This window comes from Patagioenas fasciata, chromosome 2 (assembly GCF_037038585.1).
Source record: "Patagioenas fasciata isolate bPatFas1 chromosome 2, bPatFas1.hap1, whole genome shotgun sequence".
NCBI classification, from domain to species: domain Eukaryota; kingdom Metazoa; phylum Chordata; class Aves; order Columbiformes; family Columbidae; genus Patagioenas; species Patagioenas fasciata.
Window position 1 is genome coordinate 153,775,115 of NC_092521.1, and position 26,674 is coordinate 153,801,788.

General features: G+C 37.1%; 1 protein-coding gene across 2 annotated transcripts in view; it reads right to left on the bottom strand.

Annotated features, from left to right (window-relative positions):
• Positions 1-4,260: 4,260 nt before the first annotated feature.
• KIF5B (kinesin family member 5B) overlaps positions 4,261-26,674 on the bottom strand; it is a 35,046-nt gene continuing 12,632 nt past the window's right edge. Inside the window, exons 8-26 of one of the 2 annotated variants that reach the window (XM_065830228.2) lie at positions 25,261-25,385; positions 23,591-23,695; positions 23,018-23,163; positions 21,395-21,543; positions 19,996-20,189; positions 19,125-19,193; positions 17,812-18,018; positions 15,811-15,954; positions 14,977-15,162; positions 13,977-14,094; positions 13,571-13,632; positions 13,274-13,383; positions 12,994-13,095; positions 12,225-12,285; positions 12,045-12,116; positions 11,765-11,869; positions 11,033-11,249; positions 9,102-9,234; positions 4,261-6,789 (exon numbers count right to left, since the gene is read on the bottom strand). In XM_065830228.2, the coding sequence (XP_065686300.1) occupies positions 6,783-6,789; positions 9,102-9,234; positions 11,033-11,249; positions 11,765-11,869; positions 12,045-12,116; positions 12,225-12,285; positions 12,994-13,095; positions 13,274-13,383; positions 13,571-13,632; positions 13,977-14,094; positions 14,977-15,162; positions 15,811-15,954; positions 17,812-18,018; positions 19,125-19,193; positions 19,996-20,189; positions 21,395-21,543; positions 23,018-23,163; positions 23,591-23,695; positions 25,261-25,385 (2,312 nt within the window). In that variant the 3' untranslated portion in view covers positions 4,261-6,782. Of the gene's footprint in view, positions 6,790-9,101; positions 9,235-11,032; positions 11,250-11,764; positions 11,870-12,044; positions 12,117-12,224; positions 12,286-12,993; positions 13,096-13,273; positions 13,384-13,570; positions 13,633-13,976; positions 14,095-14,976; positions 15,166-15,810; positions 15,955-17,811; positions 18,019-19,124; positions 19,194-19,995; positions 20,190-21,394; positions 21,544-23,017; positions 23,164-23,590; positions 23,696-25,260; positions 25,386-26,674 lie in introns of both variants that reach the window. The other variant, XM_065830227.2, reaches the window with a different exon arrangement.

Below are 26,674 nucleotides of genomic sequence, written 5' to 3' on the forward strand. Positions count from 1 at the left end.
GCCCCAAGTAGTGGCATGACAAGCATGGCTCACGCTTCATCATGACCTCGTAGGCTCATCAACACACTGGTCCTGGCCTGGGCAGCTGGGAAGACCCCAGCGGTGACAGAGGAAGAACTCTCCATTTTTTTATTGAAAGATGACTAGACCTAGCAAGTCCCCCACACCAAACTTGGAACTTTTGTTACTCCACAGGCTGGACTGTATTTGTTCTGCTCCAGGACCTGTGTTCCAGCTTCTCTCCTGTTATGTGGCCCTGTGGCTTCACAGTGCGGAAAACAGACCCACAGGAGAAGGAATACAGATTTCTTCCAGGACAAGCAGTCAGCTCCTCCTGTCCACCGGCACAGTTACAAATCCCTCATGCCAGGGTCCAAAGGTGGGCAGGGGGAAGCCCTCCCTCCGGTCCCAAGGAGAAAGGCAGCAGGGGCTGAGGATGGCGGCAGCGGGGGCTGAGGTTGGCAGCAGCAGCACCAGAACTCATGTCTGACCACTCAGGAGCAAAGCAAGCTATCTCTGCAGAACCACTCACGAGGACAGGGAACCTGTCAAGGCACAGCTCTGTGAACGCATGTGAGAGGAAAACCTTTGCCAAAAGAGCTTCCCTCTCCCATCATCACCCCGTTGCAGTCCTCACTGTGAACCAGGCCTTGGAAACCACAGACTGTCACCAGGCTGCTACACGCCACCGGTACCAGAAACAGAAAGGCCTCACAGTTAAACCGGTTGAAAGGAGTTTTCCTGGGCAGCAGACTAAGATCTGTCATGGTTTCTGCTGAAGGGTATTTCTTGCAGTGTTTTAAAGAATCATTTACACCCTCTCAGGGAAAGACCAGCACAAAATACTCTGCAAATACCTGCTTGTTAATAGGATGCTGAGTGATCATGTAAAACAACTGTCATGGCAGTACAACACCCCCCCAGGCTGATCAGAACTGGACCTGTTGATGGAGACAATAAGCAAACAGCAGAACATGGACATTTAGGCTTTGCTGAGCTAATTTGCTTTTTAACACACTTCTTAATGCTGCTGACAAAAGCCAGATCAAGCATCCACTGGAATAGCAAGCAGCTTTGCAGGTGTCTTCAATATGGTGTTATCAGGTGTGAAGTGTGTTTGTCTCCAACTGCAGGAGACAATGTGAGCTGACTTTCAGAACAGGACACGGGCTCCCAGGTATTTGTTACAACAGAGGCTGTGGAAATAGCTCTTTGCAACACACACCTGGGGGCACCTCTGAGTCTTTTCCATACCTAGTTTTGTAGATTTAGGAATGTGGAGAATGTGGGTAACGCTGCTCTCCTTACTTGCTGGAGTTACGTATGAACAGTTTCCTTGGTACCCTAGGTGAAGACAACTGGTGGATTTAGCTCCATCCCACAATACTGTCGCGCCTACACTGTGCGGAGCACCATGGACCCTGCAGGGACTATTCTCCTGAAACGTACACCTGCAAGGCATCGGGGGGCAGGTATGCCACACCATGCTATGCAACACCCCTCTCTTTCCCCTTTATAGTCATTAGCCTCTTATCTTCCTTTTCAAAGTTAAATAGACTATATATGCTCTATTACAATGGTCTCATTTGCATGTATTTTTCTTCTGCTTTTCTTTTGCATTTTATTTTTCTTCTTCAGGTAACTCTTCCTCTCCCCAATACACTGGATAGCCCAGGTGATACCCTCTGCACCTTCAGCCTTCATAATGAAACACTAAAGGGAGTTAGCAGCTCAAATTACTCTCTCTGCCCAGTCCTGCTTCACTTGTCACTCCCCGTAGCAAGGACTGGTTAAGTGTAAAATGATGAACTGTAGGTAGTTCAGAAAGATTCATCAGCTCAAAACTCCACAGGCAGAAATTCTGATGGACCCAGCAGTCTCCACTAATCATCTTCCAGACATGTTGTTATGTACTTAAGTGACTCGAGACGGTTTTGCACATAGCACACGTTAAATATAGTGATGCATTTTGACACTTCGTAAATTGGCGTTACAGCTTCTCCATCCTTTCAAGAGGGAAGCCACACCAAGGCAGCCAACAGGACAAACTTGTTCTGTCAATGAATTCTTTTAGGAGTTTCTGAGTTATCAGTGCGGGTAACTGCAGATTTTCCCTTGTCAGAGATGTACTAATATTTTTTTCTTAATTTCAGGTCATGCCATTGCTCATAAGAAACTACAGAATGAAAGACTTACTTTCCTTTTTGAGCAACCCTTAGTTCTTCTCTGCAATTTGTTTTGAGTTGGTCATCCCCTAGCAGAGACACAGATCTACTCAAGAGAGCACTTCACCAGTGTGACAGAACCATTTTCTGTTAATAAGATGTATGATGAAATATTTTATAGTATCAGATTAGCTCATTATTGAGCAGTTTTACAGACACAGTATCTTCCTCCTGAGATCTTTTCTTTTACATGATTGTCTTAGCAGACCTAGACCAGCCTCCTCTATGCTTTTATATATGTACTTATATATCAAAGCTCTATAAATTTAGCTAAATCTTTTTCTGAGAAAAATATCTATATGATTGCAGCCTCACATAATTAGGTTGCTCCATAAAAAAGATCAGTTCAATAGCACTCAGAAAAAGTAGAATCAACTGTCACAGATTACTGGGAAAGGAAAATTACAAGTCCTGAGGAACAAAGAGGAGAGGTCTGCAAAAGTCTAGTTGGCACAGAAATACTGGAAAGGGATTAATCTCTCTTGAACAAGAATGAGGGGTGACCAAATCAGCAAAAGACAACTTCAAAAAAGACAGCAGTTCATGGATTCTTTTCCAAACACAACCAAGTTTACATGGATTCCAAAGATGACTGTCAAAGCATGTCAGATAAAAGGAGAACCATTGTGTTTGACTGATTTTCTGAGCAACCCATAGATCTGGCACCTCTGAAAACAGATTTAGCAAGATGAGCTCTTGGTCAAAGTGACAGAACACAAGGGCTCTATTTCACTTCCCTCCTTCAGCGGCAAATCAGGAGCACCTAAAGTACATACAGCTACAGCTCAGGCTGAAGATACAGCAGGTGCTCAGGTGAACGGGCAGTTGTCAGAACTGCGATCTGCAGGCTGAACCGCTGTTAGCAGACACCCATTCTTCATGCATCGCAACCTGGATAAATGCTGTTATCTTAGAAAGTCTTAAAATTGCACTTTACGTTGCTCAGGAACTAAACCAAAAGCACATTGTATGCCCAAATCATCGATCAGCTTCTATGCTGTTTCATTTTAAAGAACAACATGGAATGTAAGTGTGCCCATGCTTCCTCAAGTGTCAGTAGGCTTGAATTAAGGCAATCTCCTCTAGTTCTTGAATTTCCTTCTGCTCCTGGAAAGTATAACTGTCTCTAACCTGACTTCACCTTACTCTAGAATGTGACCACTAAAAAAAACACAACAGCAGAACCAAACCAAACACAAATAAACCCCACCTATCAAAAACCCCTTTGATGAATGGGACATGGCAGTAACCTTACATACGTAACTCCCAATTACAGCTACGAAATAACTACATGTAGACATAGCTGGAGGAGAGGAGGCTTGGGTTTGTTGGTGAGTGGTTGGGGGTCTGTTTTTCAAGTTGTTGTTGTGTTTTGTTTTTGTTGTTCGGTTTTTGTTGTTTTCTGTAAAGCAGCAGAGATCAGTGCTCTGCAAACAAAACAGCTGTTTGGAGCAAAAGAGGCACTCTCTCCTTTGGGAGAAAGAACGCTTGCATCTGCACCCTGTGCCAAGGGAGAATTCTTTCAAGTGTGTCACTTACCGTACCCAAAATAGATAGGGTGGAAGTTGATGTTCAAAAAAACCCAACCAAACAACAATAAAGCGAAACATACACAACCAAGAGAAGCCATTAAAAATGGCGATTAAGTTGGCCTATTTATGAACCATGTAGTATGTGCCTTAGGGAGAAGTCAAAGTAATCCCAGTTTGATTTACCATGACTGTAAGCAATTTCTGAACATTTCCACAGTAATCAACGGTTTGGGGTTTTGTTGTTTTTGTTCTTTGCCTTGCTTTGAGGGTTTTGTGTTTGTGTATGTTTTTCTGCCATCAACAGTCTTTTGAAGACTAAAGACTTAAATAGATATATATTTGTGTGGTAAAGCTTACTTGTATTAACAAACACTGGAACACAAGGCTAAGAGCAAGCGATCCTGATTAACATAGAAATAACTAGTCATGAAACTTATCAAGTGGAAAACATTCTATAGAGACAATTTAACAATCAGGTGTAGACACTGAAGAAATGCACAAAGTTAAAGATTTTTCTTCTTTTTATTTAAACACAAATACATTTACAGCATGCAGGTAAGTTAAAACTATATGGCGTCTTCCCCAAACCAATTGTTTTAATGCATCTTAAGTGTACTGAAGTTAAATCATATTCCACAGGTAGACTTGTCCTCATGTCAAATTTAGAGTTACACACAGTAGTGAGTCAGCATTTAAGTTATGTAAATAATTTAGTTGTTCACCAGAAATAAATATTATTTCACCAAATTCCTATCCTAAACCATCTTTTAAAAAATATGATCTAGAGGAACATAAAAATAAGAACCATTCAAAGACTGCAAGTTGAAAGAGCAGTGTTGAACATTCCTCATATAGACTGAATATTTTCATTTACAAAACCAAGTAATTGTCCTGTCCAGCTGACCTAGGACAGCCAAACCAGAAAAAAAAGTTGTGTTTTTTTCTTTTTTACATTTTGAGAGGCAGTTCTCAATAAACTTCATAAAAGGTTTAAAATAAAAAAGTTTAAATAGAAAAAGGTGATGTACACTGAGCTACAGGCTAGTTATCATTTAATTTATATTTTTAAACAGCAATTTTCAGCACCAAAACCTATTAGAATTACCTACAGGACTGAAAGCCCCATTCACAGGCATGAGGAAAAAAAAATCCTGCTTCATTTAAATGTATTTTGAAGACGGTGGGTTTGTTTGTTTTTATGATTGTGTATTAACAAATTAAGGTCTGAAAATCTGTAGTTAACATCGAGAAAGATAACAGAGTGCTGTTTGCATTACGAGAAATTTCAATATAGTTTGCGGTTCCTTTATTTTTGTCCTCAGTATGCTGCTGTCTTTAATCGTGCTCAAAAACTGCAAGTTTGGAGTGCCCGACAGCCTTAATGAGCAAAACAGTCTTATCAGCTGAAAACTCCAAAATAGTGAAATTTCTGACTGACGCACTCAACCTTTAAAAAACAAACTATTAAAAATCCAGACTACTGTAGATATAGAAAAAGGTGGTTCAAGGTCTAAAATCTGACTACACTCCATCATAATATAAATATTTTGTCTATTTATAAAAGTTGAAAGTGATTTGCTGCCTGAACAGTGACAGAGTCTCTACTGTTTCCACAATAACTGATGAGTACCCAGCAAAAAATTCAGCAAACAAGGTGGCACCACCTGGGTCTGGGAAGCTCATTGAATTCTTTCAGTAATATAAAGTTCCATCTTTCTCAAAGACCTAGGGACTCATTTCTATCCAGAATTCAGCTGTTCTAAAACTTATAGTGGCTAAACCCTATGAATAAGTTAGGTAAATTATACTATAAAATTTTAAAACCCAGATGCAGCTCAGTGGGAGTGCTGGAGCTCAAAACCAAAAAAACTCCATGTTTCATTTTGTTAACCAGTTTATAGGACTTTATTGCAAAGAGAAGAAAAATATTCAACAATGACTACTTTGGACATTTCATATACCTACTTAGAAATGGATTACAAATACAATTCAGGGTAGCACTTTGTTTTTAAACACATCTCTGGGATTTCCAGATACATCAGTTTTAAAAAGCTGTATCCTTTATTAGTGTATCAGAATTCATTGGGCAGTTGCTGAATTTTTTTTAAATTCTAAGTTAAAATTTTAGCCAAAAATTCCAGTATTGTGTATGCAGTGGAATATCAAGTTAAATTTTAGATTGCACTTATTTCACTATTATAAAATAGTGACAGTGAACCACCACAGATACAGACAAATGGACAGACAGGCTCATCAGAATGAAGCAGAATGTTTTCACTCCACCAGACTGTACTGTGTGCAGAATCAGGAACAGGACAGATGGGATCATCCATTGCCAAAGTATTTTTTTTTGTAAACTTATGTTTACTCTTATTACTGTACAATATTTAATTCTAAATTACCCAATAAATGGGCATTTAATCAGATAACAGTTAAACAGCCTTGTTCATATTGAACTCTTCAGCTCTGTGGTATAGCGATCACAGTGCCTTATGACAGTTGTCGTAAGCACACTTCAGTATTCTTACACTGTACAAATAAATTTAGTTCCAATGCTCCATGTAGCATTCCAAAAGAAAACTGCTATGTAGAGTGCCGTTCTAATTCAGTGGGACATGTAGTGTTATATGAAGTGAAAAAAATGAAAGTATACTTAAACACTGTTGCACATTCCCTAAGACGGTAAGATGTACACAAAGTAAGCTAGAAAATTTCAACTAAGATTTTCTCAACGTACATTCAGCTTGGCACAGTGCAGGCTAAATTTAAGACATGAAAGACAAACTGTGTGATGAGCAGAGCTACACTTTAAGTAACATGTCGTTTTCAAGACGCCAAAATTGCACTCTAGGTTTTTTTTTGAGAATCAGTTAGCAGAATTTGTAGAAGGGGGAAGAGCTGTACAGGCCAGGTATAATTTATACATTTTCAAAAAATAATCCTACAGTCCCCAAAGGGAAAGATTATTGTCATGGAATGACTCCCTCTACACGATATCCAAGCCTTCTCACGTTGCATTTACTTTTCAGCAACTGCAAATGAGAAAAATAACAGAGTTAAGTGCTTGTACCTCACAAGCCAAAAGAGCAGAGTTAGTTATATTCACTGTAGACTACACTATTTAAATAGCCTTTAAGAGTCCAATTCCTAGACCACTCAGACAATTGCTAATAAAACACCTACTTTATACTAAGAAATGCCACGATGCAAAGCATTTAAGCAATACTGTCTCTTACCAACAAATTTACAGTATGATAAACTGACTGAGCATCCAATTCTGATTGCTGTAACAGAGTAAACATTACAAACATAGACCAATTATATGTTGCTACTTTTCCAGGCCGGCGAGAACTGTCTGGAAACCTGCTGCAGAGCTTTACTGTTTTGTGAAGATGAAATGGGAATGAAGAGATCATTTGGCATTAATCATCCTAAAAAAGTTGAATTTTCCTAGGCAAATCACAATTTAGCATCTCTGTATTTCTTTATTTCCAGAATAATTTGTTAAATGGTGGTCTCTGAATGTAAAGTGGTACATCATGTTCCTAGTGTACCAAAGTTGCTCTCTAACCAGAAGTTCAGATGTTTAGTATCTCTATTAACCCCCCTCCAGAAGTATATAATGACAATACTACAGAGAAAAATGCTACTGGCTACCTGACTATCCACAAGGTCAGAACAGCTTTCTATTGAATGGTAAAATAAAGTTCAAAAAAGTTCTGTTCCTTTACTTCTATAAGGGACAGGTTCTTCCAAAAATAAGATAGGAAAACTGGAGTAAATTATATCCACTCTCCTGCCTTTAAGTGCTAAACTCTGCATGGTTCTACAGAGAGAGGCAATATGCTGACATTAGAAGAATTATATGACAACTTGACAACTGCTTAAGGGATTCTGTAAGCATATTATACAGGAGTTTTTTTATTTGTTTATTAAAAAGGTGTTCTATAGTCAATACTTAGCAATCTTCAACTCCTTCACGATTTATCTACACATAGTCCAAAAGCCTAAGTGCTAAGTCTCTCAGATAAATTCCCCACGACCAACAGTGAAAGCTCTTCTCCAAAGCAAGAGACAAGCTTTAGTTATTTATTGCTCATTATATCAACTACTCTAAGTACTCTTAAAGAAGTATGAGACTAAACAGGCCCTCTTCAGTTAGAATTCCTGGCAACATCAGAGCATGTGCAAACTCAAGCTAAAGCAGGCATCTAAAAATCAATTGTGCCAATTGTACCATGAAATGTCTCTATATTGGACAGCTGAGCCTGATTGCCTTTATAGTCAGAGCAGCTACCTGAACACGAATTTCACCATACTAACACAATCAAGACTCCACAAATTGCCAGTTCCTTGGTCATTCAAGGTAAATGTTTACTAAAAGACACTACTGAGCAGAACCAGGTATCCTAACTAGTACTACGGCCTGGTTGCCTCTAAATCAGAGAGAAAACTCTGAAAAATCAGTCACCTAATAAAAAGAAACAAATGTAAACAAGATTAACATAAGCCACTCTGGAGCCCTTGAAAAGAAAAGCACCCAGGGTTCAAGCACTGCACATTTTAGGAGTATTTTCAAGCTGAAGACACAGATAACCTCAACTAAGGCAATGCCTTGAAGACATTTATACAAATGTTCCAAAGTGAAGATGACAGAGTACAGCAAAGCATTACGTTAGGTGACCAACAGACCATCTATAATGCAGACATTAAGAGACATGATTCTGTGAGCAACTTAAGCATATTAAGTACCAGACAATTTGTAATTACTTAAGAGATTAGGGATGTTTTCAAATAGGTGCACATATTAATTTCAATTACTGTAACTGTATTTTAGCTAGGGTAACATTTTAATTTTACTGGATTAACACATTAATTTTTCTGTCAAATACTTCCAAATTACTGACACACAAAGTAGCAGAAAACACAGTAAGAACAGCAAGTAAACAACATATAAGAATAGCATCATTTTTTAATTTCATCGCTGAATGTTTTCTGAAGAAAACCATATTTAAAAAGATACTGGCAAGCCAAAATATTTTAAACTGTCCAGTCCTTTCCCAAACAGTAGCCATTGGCTGTGACTGGTAACTGTCTCCAACTGTTCTCACATTTTGTTCTGCTTCAGCAGAACAACTCTAGAACTACTGTTTTACAACAAACACCAGTTTAATAACAAAAGCAGCAGCAGCATTAATCAGATGTACATGTATACTGTTCCTCTAACCATCAAATTCTGTAAAAAAATAAAAAATTAGTCTGATTATTCAAGTGAACTGTAGCAAAAACTAATACAAAACAGCATAATCGCATATTTTTAAAAGATCCTATAAGACAAGCTTACACTTTGTCTTGCCGTCCTCCACCTCCACGCAGTGCAACTGGCTGGCTGTTCTGAGTAAATGCACCTCCACCACGAATTGCACTTGGATGGGTTGGAGAAGCTGCTGGATGCTGGCCAGGACGGATAGGCTTAGCTGCATGAAAAGCAACATGACTTACAAATACGTACATCACGATTTTAATCTTTGATTATTCACAATTACTAATGCTTTCTTTTAGAGCATCTCAAATGTAATGATCAAAATTGAATGCACTCTGAATAAGAAAACAAGTTTAGGAGATGGTTTTCTGAGAACCTAAAAGATTAGTGTCAACTATAAAAAGCCTTGAGAAACAGACAATGTTTTGCTTTTATTGTCCCTATTAGAATTAAAGCTAGCAAAGCTTTTGCTAATGATTCTCTGCCCCATCTAATGCATTTCCCTGTATGGGAGGCATTTCTTGGCAATAAGAATGAAATAAGACACATCACTAGACAAAGTTACATGAGTGTTATGTTCCTGCAAGGAGTCATTATACCCTGCTGTATTTCTCACAACTACTTGATTAATAAGTCACTAGTTCCTCTGCTCTGCAAGTGGTTCAGCATACTGATTGCTCCACAGACAACACAGCTTCATCAACTTCTTACCACCATAAAAAAATACAACTTACTCTACTACTGAATTAAAAAACAGTAGTTTTGACAGGTAACTCACAAGCTGCATACACTTTGAAAAATTATGTTTTCAATCAGTTTTGCACAAGTATGACTTTACAAAATTCTGTAATAGTAAAAAGAAGCATTTAAAGTTTCAGTAGGTAAGAGTGGATATAAAGTACCTACAGGCAGCAACTGTATCAGAGAAACACTTTCCAGTTTCTGCCTTATAGCAACTGATCTCCAGTAAGACATGACTAGTTCATCTAGACATAAAAGTACAAGAGGCTTTATACCTGTGGTAAGCTCACTAGAGAATTCTGATTCCCTTCGTGGAGATCACTTGAGAGAAAGATAAGACAAGAAAGCAACTGCTACCCAGCTAGCACTTGAAGCGCCCAAGAAAAACATTAAGTTTATTCTGCAACAGCTCTTTGCAGACCTACAGAATATGAGCCAAGTTTAATTGCGACACTGATTTCAGCTGCACTGAAAGGAAATGCATTGATTATGGAAGTCCTGACACAGGACAACAAAAAGGCTGGAACACATAGTTACATCTACAACAATAACCTAATAGGCACAGTGGAGTCCTCCACAGATCACACACCCTTTTGGCCCTAATTGCTTGACAGCATAATGGTAGCTGGAAGACCATGGGAATGTGACTCTTTTCCCACCACATGGTAAGAAACATTATTAGCTACTACAGATTTTTTTTTTCCATCCTTTTCCCATAGAGAGCACTACAGAGTACTGCATGTTTTGGAACAAAGAACCAAAAACATAACTAGGGATTTTAGGATGATAGCTTGGGGTAGAGGGACAGACAAACCCACAAGATCAAGAAAAAGCAAGACACTTTTTTGTTATTTAAGGTGATGGCTTGATCTCTCTCCTTGCTTTGGAATATCTACTTAGTCTTAGAAACTGGAAGGGAATTGGCACGATGTTACAGACTTGAGACTCACATTCAGTGTATTGTTTTGTTCTAGGGAAAGGAACACATGTTCAGGCTAGAATTCTAGGTTGATAAGCCTTTCCCAGCATGTACAAAAATCCAGCTACCAGTAAAAGACCAATTTCAAATACGTAAAAACAAACAACCAAGCATACACCACCACCCATACACACAGTCTATTAACCAAAACATAACCCATAGTAGAAAATACATCATGTTCACGCATGCATGCATGCAGCTCCAACTAAGGTTGAAAGGTGCCCACATGCACAAAGATCACAAAAATCAGAAGACAAACGAAGTTTTACAGGGCAAGGGATTCTTAACTAACCAATTTGTGCAGAATGTCCTCTTCTGGCCATATTCTTGGATCTTACAGCTTCCTTTATACGATCTACTTCTTGCTGATACCGTTTGCGATCACGAGAAGCATTCTCTTTGGCTTCCTTCAGTGCGGACTCCAAAGCTTTAACTCTTTCAGCTGTAGCTCTAAGTCGCTTCTCCAGTTTAGGAAGTTCACAGCGAAGATCTGCATTATCACGTACCAGCTACAAAATCAAAATTGATTATTTTCTTGATATCGCTCTTACAAGGAGAGCCAACCAAATGGCCTCTAGCCCCTACAAAGGTGAAGCAGTAGGACTATTATACTGTCTTTGGTTAAGCTTTTAGTAAATCTAATAGCTCATCAGTAAGATTGTCATTTAAAAATCAGTTACTGTGGAAGAATGTGCTACCCAGCATCAGCACTTAAAGCCTACATTCTTCTTCAGAGGCAGCCAAGCATCCCCTAGGCCAACATATTAACTCTAAACACCAACTTGGATCTTCTTCAGTTTAAATGCAGCTATTTTGTTACATACCCAGATGTACTTAAAATAGCTATTAGTGTACTTTACAGGAAAACCTGAGTGTGTTTCTGGATATAAATACTACTAAGTCTTTAGTCTATTTTAATTATAAAACAGTTACTTTATGACCAATATGCATTCAATCATTGCTATAACAATGGATCTACAGTAGTTTGTTTTTAATTAAAACTTGAAGTTAAGCCTCATTGTACCTGCTTGTGAACCTTTGTAAGCTGTTCAAGATTATTCTCGAGGAAGGAAATCTTCTGTTTTTGTGCAGCACTGCCTCCTGTATCATCCGAGTCAATCTCAGCACTCTGCAGTAACAAAGGCATGGGGAGGAAGAGGCTGAGTACAAATCTGAACTTGCATATTAAAATTAAGTAAATAAAACAAATACACTGCATAAAAACCAATTCCAATTCCTAGTTCTAAACTGAAATCTACATAGCATTCTCAGAAACACCATGTTTCACTACAGCATCACGTTACCTTTTTCACTCTAGTAGCCAGATCTTGAACAAACAACTTCCGAAGATTGTGAAGAGTCTGAAGTTCTTTTGCCTACAGTTAAGGACAAGAAACAATTAAAAAAAATTTAAAATAGCTCTGAAGGGGAAAAAAAAGCACAAGTATTGGTATTTGCTTTGGAATATATTCTGACTATCTTACCACAGTCTCTTCCAAACCCTTTAAGTCTTGTCTTGCTTGTTCCCGTCTGTCCTGCATAACCCTAAAAGAGAATAAAATCATCCTGAAACATCTGAGCAAAAATGGAAATTTTAATGTTTTAGGAAACTACAGTGATAAACACTATATGGTACAAATGAAACATGTCTTTCAGTTGAAGACCTCCATTAAGGATGTAACCATATTGAAGGAATACAAACAAGTGTATTGAGATACATAAATTCTAAGTTTCTAGAAAAGGTACAGACAGACCTAAAAGATGATCAAGGGTGAAGACTTGGAGATCTTATCCTACAAATGATCTTTGCTCTGACCTGCTGGGATTGTAAGCATCACGTGAGAGATAAAGGATTTTCCTTTGTTTTGTTCTCCCACCTCATCACCAGTATATTTGTCAAAGCCAGCATCGGAACACAAGAATTAGAAAAAAAAAAGCACAAGGGAACTGTTACAAGCCCGTTCCAGTCTTAAAGCATGCAATACTTACATGCAGACTGAAAAGTTACTTACTCAAACCCACAGCATATTAACAAAGGAAAAGAAGTGACTGACCTTCATATCTTTCTTAACTTTAAAACCTTTGCACTGTCTTAATATTTTAAATCGGAAGTCAAGTTAAGTTCAAGAAGGCTCTGGAGCCTCTCTAGTAAATGCATCATGCACTGAGAGCCACTGCATCATATTAGGTTGCTACAATTTAAAAATCTAAGTGTTCCCACACACATCTGTTTTATGCACCATAATCACTTACGTAAGTTCATGTAGCTTTCTACTTTTTTCCTGATCGGTTGCTTTCAACTTCTCATGCTCAACTCTAAGACGTTCCTGTTCAAGCATCATCTTCTGGTTTTGGCTGAATACAGAAAGTAAATATTATATCCATTATTTAAACTAAATCCTCCAGACATGATATTCAGTAAAGCAACACAAGTTTGGAAGAGACTGCTAAAGGAAATCCTTCCCACATCCTTCCCACTATACTGTGCTGCTGTCTGGAGACATTTGGCACTACTAAAATAACAATTACTTACTCTTGAAGTTCAGTGATAAGTTTCTCCTTTGCATCAACTTCATCTCTTAGACTACTGATTTGTTTCTGATGCGTCTCACGATGGCTCTGAATTTGCTGTTCCACAGCTTGCTGTTAGATAAAACAGTATGTATTATATGATTTTAGAACTTGTCATACTTCACCTTGTAGGTTTATTGTTGGTGGTGGTTTTTTGTTTGGGGGGGGTGGCGGGTGGGGGGTGAGGGAGTGGTGGTGGTGGTGTTTGTTTTTTTGTTTGTGGTGGTTTTGTTTGTTTTGTTTTAAATGATGAAATTACCTTGACTTCATTTGCAGTTTGAACCTTATTTAAGTGTTCTTTCTCCATCTCATGGACTTTTTCTGGTAGAGATAGAGGAGAGAAAACACATTTCAGCCAGGTAACCAGGCCATCACAGGGAAGACACAGTTAATGACCCCTTCCCTTGCCAACACCTTAACATTTGGAAGTAGTCTCACCACAGAGATCCATTAAATCAGTAACATCTCTAATTTAATCCTAACCATAGCAGTTCTTTCAAACAGCAAACATGCTTTCCCATTGATTAATTCTACATATTCAGTAGCAAAAAGCCATTCTACAGCTCTGGCTTTCAATATAAATGGAACAGAACAACTCTCTGTTTATCACTTATATACTTAAAACGGTGGTGCTGCTGCCTGGGGTGTAGGGAGGCAATTCCTACCCTGTGCTCGGAGTTGAACTAATTCTTCATTAAGGGAATCCACAGACTCTTCCAGTTGTCTCTTCTTCTGTTCCACATTCTGAAGATATTCAGTCAATGACTTGATCTTGGCTTCATGCTTGAACGGAAAGATTTGTTTACTTTGGAATTGGGTATCACAGAACTGATTTGCATAAACAGTTCATACTTATTTTTAAACAAGTAATTTGATCTCAAAACAAAAATGATGCCAACTAAACTCTAAGACAAATATGACTATTCAAGTAGATCTGTAGAGTATCCTGTAAGAAAATGTCATTATCCTGGACTGGAATGAAATACATTTTGGCTGGGAGAAGAGACACTTTGAATGTTAAACACTGTCAGAGGCAAGAGAGGCCCACTTTATTTAGAAGACTGCACTGAAATATGCATCTCCTGATTTAAAAAAAGATTATCTGTATGTATATCAAAATATAGAAAAATTATATTGCATGTGTAGATCACAATTTTCAGAAGTCGTAAAAATCACATTACTGATCTTTTCTAATAATCATGTTAAAACGGCCTTTATCACATTAAAAGTAAATTTAATTCCCACATTAGAAGTAAATTTAACCTGCTATGCAAGCCTACTATAATTTTACTGTGCTATCACTACTTCTCCCCACTTCCAACTTGCTGGACTAGTAGGCAGAGTGCTCACGAGCCACTGCTTCTGCAACACTTGTATTTGTCAATGATCCTGTGATGGAGAACGTATGTACCCCAGTATTTAATACAAGTGCTACAAAAATGTTATCAGGCTACAAACATATTGCAGAAACTCTGACATCCTGTCACACAACTATTCAGAAGCATCTAAATCAAATAGAGTATTGAGGATACAGTTGAGCTTTGTGACTGTTTGATCACAACGTACTTTGTTAGGTCACAAAAAGAAATTACAACTTCCCCACCCCCTAGCAGGTTAATAAATTCAAAAGAACATTTAGGAAGTACACGGTAAAGAAACATTCACCTGTGAGATTCGGAGCTGGCAGGCAGCCAACTCCTTTTCATTTTCTTCCATTTTCTTATTGCTTTCAGCTTGCGTGCCTTCTAACTGTTTGCAACGTTTCACCATTGTTTTTACTTCCGATTTCATTTTACTAATGTACAGTCTCGCAACTGTGAATTCTTCATCTATCATGCCAGTTCCCTCAGGCTGCTGAAAAATATGGATTGACAAGTTTAGAAAGCTCAGATAACAAAATAGAATTAAAGACGTGCTGGAGCAACTTAGTGCCCAGTGTATATCCCCTGCCTTGACTAATCATCAGAACATTTAAAGACCAAAATGAAACTTTAAGATTTCTGATTATTTAGAAGTTTGTACAAAGGTAATGAGTCACTTGAAGAGGGAAATAGTTCACTACAGATTTCTAACACTGCCTGCATTCTTGTCCTACATTGATCTTCCAGAGTTACCTTTCATTTCAGTTTGTCATTCAATTTTAAATACAACATAATAACATAATAATGTATCAAAATCCTGATTGCCACTGTAGGTAAGCATTAGATTTCCAAGACAACGCTGTTGATTATGACCATAGAGCAGTTTAACAGTATGAATGAAAACTTCAGAAAAAAAAAATTAGCCATACTTGCTCTTTCTTTTCTTTGCATAATCAAACTTTGTTCAGGACCTGATTAAATCACAGTATAAGCAATGGTTAAGCTTATGCTCAAATTATTAATATATATGAGGCTTCCTATGGTAATTATTTTTATCATACTAAGAAAACTGACCCCATCTGGCCACAATGTATGTGTGTACTACAAGGCATTAAAACTTGCAGTGATTAATTCTTACCTTGACATCATTATTTCCTACTGCAATTCCTATCTCTGCAAGATCTTTTAGTAAGGAGGCCATCATTTCTGTTGCTCGTTTCTTCTGGTGGTTGGTCATTTCTTTAAGTTTTTGAAGCTCGGCATCTATACTGGCTAGAGTGACCTACAGTACAAGAAGTTACACTTTGATAAACAAAACATACTCTCATTTTTAGAACTAGTTTCAAACTATTTAAATACAGTAAAATATGGTTGCCTACTGAAACATCCCATTTTTATGGCTAAAATCAGATTAGTATCAACCTAGGTGAACATACCATACAGTAAAAATTTAGACGTCTTAGAGTGACAGTATTTCTTCTGAAAGAAATGTAAAGTACTGCAGACAGAGACCCTCAGCTTATAAAATATAATCTTACAACTCTGCAACAAAATTCAACATTGTTAAACAGTATTCAGAGTTATATACAGTTAAATATTAGAGAGAATTGCTTTTATAGAAAGAAAGTACATGGACAGCAGGTCTAACACTTTTCACCGTATTTTGGTACAGGAAAATAATTTCAGCTTTGCCTGCAGAGCTCTCAACTCTTTCCTACCTGCAAATCAAAAAACGGCACCCAATTCCGAGAGTTCATAAGCACTACACTTACGCTAGAGCAGTTTTTCAGCGGTTGGAACAGCTGCAGCTCAGCAGCTGGCATCCTCAAAAGTTGTCTGTTCTTTGTTGTCCAGTTAAAAAAAACGACAAGTTTTACAGCAGAAAAGTTTCAGCCAGTGATGCCGAAGGGTGGTTACTGCACAAGCTAGCTGTGACAGCCTAAGAACCTTGAATGTCTTTATTTTACTACATCTCAGAACAGTTGTTGCTTTCTTGTGGATTGAGTTATTCATGATACTCAATGGACATTAGCTATATTATCTAGAATCACTTGACTATCTATAAACTCATCAAAACGAACAATGCAAACAAATAATAATAAAAAAACCCAACACAGAAAACAACAAGCCACACACTTCAGAATCATATACATACACAGCTAGTCTATTCCACCAAATTTTAAATGTTGCTCTTAATAGGAAGACCAGAGCTGATACGACTTTCGGTTGACCTTCAAGTGACGTAAGTTACCAATAAAAATTACTCAAATCAGCATACTTAAAAATTTAAAAAGAAGTTTCATGATCTTATGAACATCAATTTTAATACCAGTGTTCTGTCTAGTCAAATCTTTCTAACTGAAAACTGAAAGCCACATTCAATAGAAGACCCAGACCCACCCAATTTTCACGTTCAAGAATGTGTCCACAATGCCATCGAACACACTGATCCTTTCCAGTACTTAAAAATTTATTATAATAGGTAGAGTATTAACTGTTGAAAACTCACTGAAGTCTGCCAAATGATTGGCTTACAAAACTGTCAGACAATTTCGAAACTATGCAGGTGTGTAATGAGATACATTGTATTCATCCTGGGCCACTGATGCTGCATCTGTACTTTAACCAGGCTGACCTATTCGAATATGTGCTCAGCATTCAGGATTACTCCTTGCAGAAAGTAAAATAAATTGTATATTTTTGAAGGCATCAAGGTAAATTATTTTACATGCCATAAATACAGCATGCAAATAGACATTCCTTTCATGAAAAGCTGTCATGTTCTCACTGCAACTTCAAGATTGGAATGAGCAGATTCTTAAATGAGGATCAACCCAACTGCACCAGAGAGACAAACAAAACTGAATCAGATCATCAGCATGTAATGGAAGTGTTAACTTCTGACATTTTTCTGAATACTCTTCAGGTAGTAAAATGCCATGGGTACTAGAAGGATGAGGGCTATCAAGGTCAGTATCCACTCCTCATTTTTCTGAAGCTTACTGGTTTTAGAAAATCATTCTTTGAAAAAACTAGAGAAGTTTTAGGCTCCCTTTAAATGACTTCAAGCAAGAAATACAGGTAAGGCAAGAAAAGTTACTTTGAAGACTGTCAGTAATTTCTTATCCAAATTTCGTACCGATTTTTGATTGAGTTCATCACTAAGCAGTTCATATTCCTTTGCTTTATCTTCTACTTCCTGAGACTTCTGATCATAATTGACAGCAAGTTCTTCAAGGGCTTGTAACACCTCTTTCACTTCCTCTTTAGAGGCATCATTTTCAGCCTGAAGGCGATTCAGCTCTGCTTGCAGGTTGTCTTGGTCCCGTCTGGTCGATGCTAAGAGCTGCAACATTGACAGAGATTTATTTTAAATTGCAAAAACAAATAATCATCAAGAAAATTTCATGTAAAAGTTGAATCTTATTAGTGCTTTTGGCCACTACAATATCTTATATCTACATTTTTGGTGTCTAGCATCACACAATAGGGATGCCAAGGACAGGTACAGTAAGAGTACAACAAACAATTAAATTTACCTATATTCGTAGTTCTTTAGCTTTTAAAGTATTTTCAAAGTGGAAATGATTATGAATTGAAACACATTAGGACTACAACTGGACACACAAATGGAATATTGCAAGTTGAAAAAAAAGCCACTGGACACTAGTCGCAAGTCTGAAGTTGTCAACAGTCTAGGGACTAAAGTTCCAGCATTTTAACTCTGTTAGTTGCTGAAGAATTACTAGACAATGTGAATAGTTGTTAAAAAGGAAGATCTGTTTAATTAAACAAGATTAAACAGTAGCTCCAGTTTCCTGAGTCCTCAACCCATTTCCTTCTCACTGCATACACAAAGATTTTTTTTTTTTTTTAAATATTTGTCCTATATAGAATTATGTTTTCTAATACCTTGGCTAAATGAAATTAGCAATTACTAATAGGTACTTTCACCATGTAATTAAGTTACATCATTGGTAACACGCATACAAACACTTTGAATATTCTAGCAGGTACGGTCTGAAGTAAGAGATTCCTTTTTCGTTATGAGCCAATACATTTCCCTCCTCCCCCTTCTCTCTCTGCACAGCAACTGACCAAAGTAAACCTTAAAACAGATTTCTTACAGTAAATGGAGGTATCTTCAGCTTTGACAAACTGCTAACTTTGTATCGAGAATGCAACTGCTGATGTCTTGCATAAAATATTTCAATTCCGTTTCTCTTCATGGATATTTAAGGTTCAAGTAAACCGGCTTAAGTGTAACCATTAGCACAGTGTAAGTGGCGAGAATGAATACACACAACATTTAGATAAGGAATAAAACTGAGCTACTGTACAGCAGTAAGTCGTCATTCTACTACTGGGTCATAAACTTGTGATCTATTCAGAACATCTCCAATTTATTTAAAGGAAAGACAAAGAGAATAAAGATGCAAGAGTGAAACTCACCTCTTCCTGATCCAACATCTGTGTTTTCAGTTTTTCTACTAGTTGGCTCTGCTGATTAATTTCTTCATCCTGTAGTTGAAATAAGACTGTGTTAATAAACTGACAAATACTACTCATAAAAGATAAACTAAGAGAGAGCAGATGTTCGACATCTAACTTGTTGACATTCTGAGACAATTACACAACTGAAAGTAATAAAAGTAAAAAAAAAAAATAATGCTTTTGATTTCACTGACTGATCCATTAGCTGCTTAACCTGGCATGTATACATAAAATACCATGCTTCGAAGACAAAACTCTTATACCTGTGCTTTTGGAAGTCTTCTCCTAGTTGTTCTAACTTGTAAGAAACAATTAAGATTGAATTACAAGATTTGTTCCTCTCCAAATTTAGTACTACTGCTTCAATTTAAAATGACATTCAAATAAAATATGCATAACATGGCAGGAAAAAACTGATGCCCTCAAACTACTCATTCTCCTGTTTTCTCATGATTTTCCTTTTTCGGGTGCAGTAATATTCCAAACAACCAGCTGGGAATGTTCTACACCCAGAAAGCAGAAACATCATTCAAGACTCTCATTAATTTTGGCTTCTTAACTTAAATTTTTTATCCCTTTTTTTTCCTATGTACTGATACTTTAGTTTTCAGGACATTTTTAGTAGTTTCAGCAAAAGAAGAAGAGCAATTACAAATATCTCAGCACCAGATATGGCAATTTTGATTTCTCTTAATCACAGCTTCAGAATTAGAGTAGGCACTCCCAGCAAATACTTAACGAAGCTGTACTAACAAATGGAGACTGGCAAATTAAATATTACATAATATAGTTCAAGATATATTTCCTACATAATGTAAGAATGCCACACCTTGTCATCCAGTTGTTTGTACAGTTTGGCAATTTCTTCCTCACATTTTCTTCTCTCAGCATCAGTGAAGTTGCCAGTTACTCCAATTGTGGTAGCTGGTGTATCATTAATAACAGTAATATCCTTGTCTGCCGCAAAAGCTTCTAAGTTGGCCTTCTCCTTATCAAACTGTTCATCAACTGGTACAGTCTCCCCTTAAAGAAAAGAATATACTTTGTTTTAGTACAGTCAGACATTAAGTATCTTCCACAAAGTTAGCCTTGAGAAGTGTTACGTACTCCTTACTAACAGTACTGCTCCACAGTTATAAGCAATTAAGTTCACACAGTTACATGATGAAAAACCATTACCACTAGATCACCCAAACTATTTCCTGCTCACCACAGAACATTATATTTCACTCAGTTACTGCTATAAGCTCCAAAAATCACAAACTGTATCTTCTAGAAAAGCACCAAACTTGTCCTTTCTTCTTCCCTTGGCAGTTTGTTTTCCTAGGTAGCCATATTAATTTTACACTGCTTTGCTTCCAATTTAAAATATTTTTTCAGTTATACTTTTATCCTCTTATGTTCATTAAGCCTTTTCTGATGAGAAGACTTTACTAACTTCACACGGAAAAAATGCCACATGCTAATCAAGACACTTCTCTGGTAAACTAAATTCCTTAGCATCTTACTGTAAAACATCTCATTCAGACCTTTGAAGGTATGGACTCTTTCTACATCCTACTGAGATTATTTAGGTGAACCCATTTTTCTCAGATTTACATCAGGATATGGTGTAGTTGTCTACAAGACTATAAATCATCTTCTATAGCTGCCAAACTCCAGCACAGATCTGTAAGTATGACCTCTGTTCTCCTGAATTTAAGGCTTCATATTTAACTTGTGTTTTGTCAGACACTTCAATCGATAAGAAGTCAATTATGTAGGAAGAAAGAATGTGCACACATTCTGCACTGTCATAGATTTGGCATTTTGGGTGGAGTTTCCGGTCTATTAATTTGTTTGAATTTTAAACAAGGATAAGATCCTGTGATATCAGTTTGAATTAGAAAACTAAACAAAACATTACCCTCAGTTTCCGCATTTACAATATCATTTTTTCTCCCTCAAAATAAAATTTTTAGATGTAACTCTAGCTTTGCTAGTAAAGCAAGTGTTGAAGAACCTAACACCAATATACTTTCAGACGTTTTTGCCATTATGTGATGTAGAAGTTGTTTCAGCTGCAATAAAGTGAAAAGCATGAAGTTCCAACATCAACTTAATCTCTTAGCTTTAATATTGTTATTACTGTCTTGCATAGTGTTCTTTATTTTTTGTATCCTAAAGACCAATGCAGTGCTTATTGTCTCTCCTGAAGTTTGTAGAACAAAAATACAATTGCTTCTCACCGTTCCGCCATCTGTTGAGTTCATTTTCTAGCCACTGTATAGTGTTACGCAGAGTCTTGTTTTTCTCCTTTTCCTTCTCATACTTTTTCTTCCACTGTTCTGCAGTGAGCTCCACGTTGACACAGACCGTGTTCTTAATGGTCTTTGCTCTACAGAGAAAGAGCAAAAAGCTCTGAAACTTCATTTTTAAAGAAAGGAATTAAATAAAATTTCTACATATCACTGGTGAAAGCGTAAACATTCCCATCTCTTCCAAAAGATTATTTCCACTCCCTGACAACTGACTATTCTTTTCATTGCATTGGTACAACTGTGAATGGATGGCGCAATACAATAAACTTTGGGAAGGCTGAATAATCTCAAGCTGGTTGAGTTGGAAAACTCCAATTGCAGACTTTCACCTGAAAGAATTCTAGTCAGGACAGTATTGCACAGCTCTGAACAAAGGACAGCATTCACCACATGTAGCAAACATTTCTCCAGTGGAGAACGTAACACCTTTAAGGTGTAAACGATCTAGCGTATTCAAGAAACAGCTCATTTCAACCTAAAAATCCAGTTACTAGATCTCCATTAACCAACAAGGTGTACAAGCTATAAAATTCAGATGTGGTTACCTACATTCAGTCAAGCAAGTCTCATCCAAAGACTTTGGAGATGAAACTACAGCACTAACAATATATCTTCACGAAGTTAACATACAGTTTTCACTTTAGTGCCATGTCTCACTTCAGTAATTTTTCTGTATAGTCTCCTACTACCAAATACCTGCCTCTGCAAGACCAAAATGGGATAAAAGCCTAATGGTAGTTAGAAATTCCACCTCCCACATTACTACCCCTTTAAGCATCTTTCTGCAAGGATATTCCACCAGATTTTTAAGAGTTTTTGCGGCCATCTAGTCTGCTTTCTATAACTTGTTGAACTAAAGTGAAAGAGGCACCCTAACACAGAAGACTAGATGAACTAACTAAAAAGCTGACAGCTTTTCTCATGTGCTCCAACAAACTAAGTGATTAAATCCAGCAGTCAGGAACCGGAGTATTACGATGAAGCATTAATAACCGTGGTAAAGAACAGATACCTAACAAAATACCAAATTTGAAATGGGTACTTAAAAATACAATTACAAATGACAGAGGAATTTAGAAGTAGTAATTCAAATGTAACTGGAATGCTAGATAAGGAAACGGACCAGAAGACATAATTCAGCACGCTATCAAAGAAAGGGTGGCAGGGGACGGGCTCCCTGGTAAATAAAGGATTCAACTTAATGGGTGAGAACTCCTCCCTCTCTCCTTCCACTTCAGGAAAAAAGAAAAAAAAATAACAATAATTAAAAAGAGTATTAATTCCTGTCCAAGACGACACATTAAACTGCATTTTGAACCAAACTGTACGCTGTCCTCCTGAAAATACAGAGTCTTCAGGATCTGGCCCAGTTTAAAGATTTTTTTATATAAGAAAGATCTCAACGCTTAGCTATGCATGCACTGAAGAATGCCAGAAAGAAAGTAAACATTCTAATTGATTTGGTTCAGGAATGTTCACAGAGTAACTTATTTATCATTCTGGATTTATTTATTAACATAATAAGAACAAAATATCAAGCCATTTGCTTACCTTTGGCCAAACAGAAGAGTAGATTTAGTTTCAGATTCATTGTATGAAGATGGAGAACAGCAAATAACTATAGTGGTTCTGCAATTACCCCCTAGCGAATCTTGAAGGATTCTGGTCATTTTGCTATCACGATATGGAACATAAGTCTAACAAGAAAATGGTTAAAAATCAGTCAGTCATGGTTTTTTCAGACACACTATTTAATTAGTTGAAACAAGAGCTATACTTTTGCTAGCTATAACTTAATTAGAAAGACATTAAATTCTACTTTAATTCATATATCATAAGACTGAATACACAGGGGTTGGCATAAAATTCTCCTTCGATGTTTGGTAACTTTTAGAGTACAAGAAAATTTTTACTATGATGCTTAGGTGCCTCAACATTACATGTAACTTTATTAATCATCAGCATCAACAGAGTACAAGAATAACAGTCATTTGCAAAGTGCAATTGGATTAGTTTAAAAGACTTAATGCATATCCCTGAGATCAGGAAAGAATTTCTGTGTAATATCTTCAGAGACGCAAACCTTTAACCTTGAAGTATAAAAATACAAAAGAGGACACTTACACTGCTTTCAGCCAAAGCTGAGATGACGTTTCCGAGAGCAGACAAAGACTTGTTGATGTTCTTGGCCTCATCCAGCACAGCACCTTCTGCTCCAGTTTTACTAACCTATACAATATTTCGGTAAATTACTAAACATATCTTAAAAAAAACACCTTCTACATTTAATGTAAGACTTGAGTAATTTTTTTGCTTCTAAAGTCAGTCTCCCTGACTTTGTGAACTACTCGTAAGCAAGGTGGATTAGAATAAGCAAACTCCTCCTCCATCTTTCCCTGATTCACCATCAACTTCTCGTTCAGAACTCAGTGTTTGAAGATATTTCTGATTTTTTTTAAACTGAAGTGAACATCTTCCTTGCAAAGTACACGTTTTCATAGAAGACAGAAGTTTTTAACTATACATGTATCAAATAAACAACTTCAAAAGTTGTTTGACGTTTGTCAAAAAGTTTTAATTCCTTAAAGCAGAAGGAAATAAGTGTTACAAATAGTTTGTCCAGAGGTCAAACAAACAGACAAACCAACCACACCAGACACCACCAGCCCCCTGGGAAATATAAAAAGAGTCTATTTTAGCAAAATTTGGGAGAACAAATTTTAGAGGCTGAATCTGACCTATGCGAATGCTCTAGGAACTTAAGTAGATATCAGCAGAAACGTGAAGGAAATCTACCCTGACACCATTCTATTTACATCAGCTCTTCCGCCTCAAGAGCTGAATTTGACTTACAGTTCTGTAACCCTTCCTTTACTGTTCTTTTCACCAACCTGTGATCACGACCATAACTAAGCAATTCTTTTTGTCTGTGTTTAAACCAACCCAAGACAAGGCATCAGAAAACCTCATGTATGTCAAAAAGACTGGGAGAAACACAAAAGCAAAATTTGAAATTAACTGTGACAAGAACAAAGCCACAGAGACCTAAAGTCCAGCCCTTTTAACTTTGTTCTCACTTCAATGAGAATGAAACTGGAAGCATTAAAAAAGAAAAAAAAAAACCATTACTAAGAAACACATTTCAGAATAAACACAATATCATAGACAACAATAAGGCCATAGAACAATGACATGAGGAAAGACAACAGCAAGCAGAAATGACTGAAAAAAGCTGGAGACAAAGACTGGGATAAAACTAGAAGCAAAGATGAAAACAACATCAAAAATTCAGCTCTTAAAAGGCTAATCACAGTCTGTAAGAAGTGATACAGAGTAAGCAAAATGGTAGATATTTCCTTCTCTGCTTTAAGCCACTGACACAGGAAAGCAAGCTGTCATTTTAAATAATGATAATCAGAATTTCAGATACAGAAACTTGGTACCACTGGATAAGAAAATTCAGATATTCCACATCCATAAAACTATTTATTTCAGCACCTGGCTAGCCAACATACCTGTACACTTTTTTTTTTTGCTCTCACAGATACTGAGACTGAACTCCAGCCTATTTCCCCACCCCATTCCATGTTTACAAACCCTCACTGCAGAAATGCAGATCAGCTCAAAGAGGTAGCATCGAATAGCCAACCCAGATTAGGATTCAGAAACCACTTTTCAAAGTCAAAATTAAAACACTTCAAAGATGACAACTGAACAATCAGTATTACATTAACATAAAATATTGTAAAGAATAGCCAGAGATCTTCAGAGCAGAATAATAAATTTAGAATTACCTTTTCACTACCTGCCAAGTCCACAAGGTAAAGTTTTCCACTTAGTTTCTGTTCTGTTTGAGTATTCTCTTGTTTTACATTAATAAGAAAAATACTATGACTTCGGGAGCTGTGTTCATTCATGTCTATAATCCAAAACATATAAATTGTCAAAAATATTTGTACAACCAAAACAGTATCTTCCCACAGTGAAGCAACAAATCTAAAGCTAATGAAACTGTACAGAGTAGTCTCTCAACAACAATAAAACTAATAGTATTGTCTAATTGAGTAACAAAGACACAGTCTCCCTTGGGCTTTTATTAATACCACATAAGCCCACTGATAAGAATTGCTAGCCTGTCAACTAGCTGTCACACATTTAGTTTACTCTGTTAAAATATAAAGCACATTTACAAGCACATTTACATTCTGGTATCAGAACTTTTTTTTTTTTTGTAGATTTACAATGAATCATATTTTATCCTTTTGTGCAAATTCAACCTAGACGGCCATAACCTCTCACACCTTTCTGATCTAAATACCTGCTGCCTCCTCTGCTGCGAAAAATGCAGAGTAAACAAGACTTATTGAATTTAAAGAATTATTTTAATTCCTTAACAAAATTAAAGCTGACTGCAATCTGAACGAGAATGTCTGCCTGCTTCTTCCTTTTAACCATAGATCCCTCACAGGCCTAAAAGGACCACCTTATTGATGCCATAGATCAGCTCAACATAGAATAGTATCCTTCTATCAAATTTCTGTTATTTCTCCACTACTCTGTCTGGACCCCACTTTAGAACCTTATCACCTAGGAGTAACAAAGTGGAAGTGCAGGACTGAGTACTTCCTTAAAAGGGACATCATATTTTCATTTTTGATCCTTAAAGAAAAATAAGAAGAAAAATCTTTTGTTTCCTCAATGATTATATATTCTTCCTTTTTCTGAATAAAGAACTAGACACAGGAAGATTGTGAAACTCACCTTTCAAACGGGCTCTCAAAGATTACAGACAGTCACTTCAGTTGCTAAAAAGCTGAAGTATTATTTTGCATGCACCTCAGCTTTCCTTGACTTTTTATATTTTTTATACCCCTCTGTGACTTCCTAATTCTGCTTCTTGTGGGAATTTGGGAACCTATGCCATGGCTCCTTGCAAACCAGCTGCACGCCACAGGCCAAGAAGCTTGGGACACTGGAATTCTGCTTAAATCTGTAGCATGTCTGAATATATATTCTACCAGCTCTTCTTAGAATATGCAACAGAATGGCCAAACTGGAGACAAGCCACAGTGCCTCACTTACAGATTCACAGGTTAATTGAAACAAATCTCACAAACTGGGATTTTGGACTATTTCTAATGCAGAACTACACCTTTTTCTCCTATGATTCCAAGCTCCTCACTGATCTCTTACTTTCTCCTTTAAATC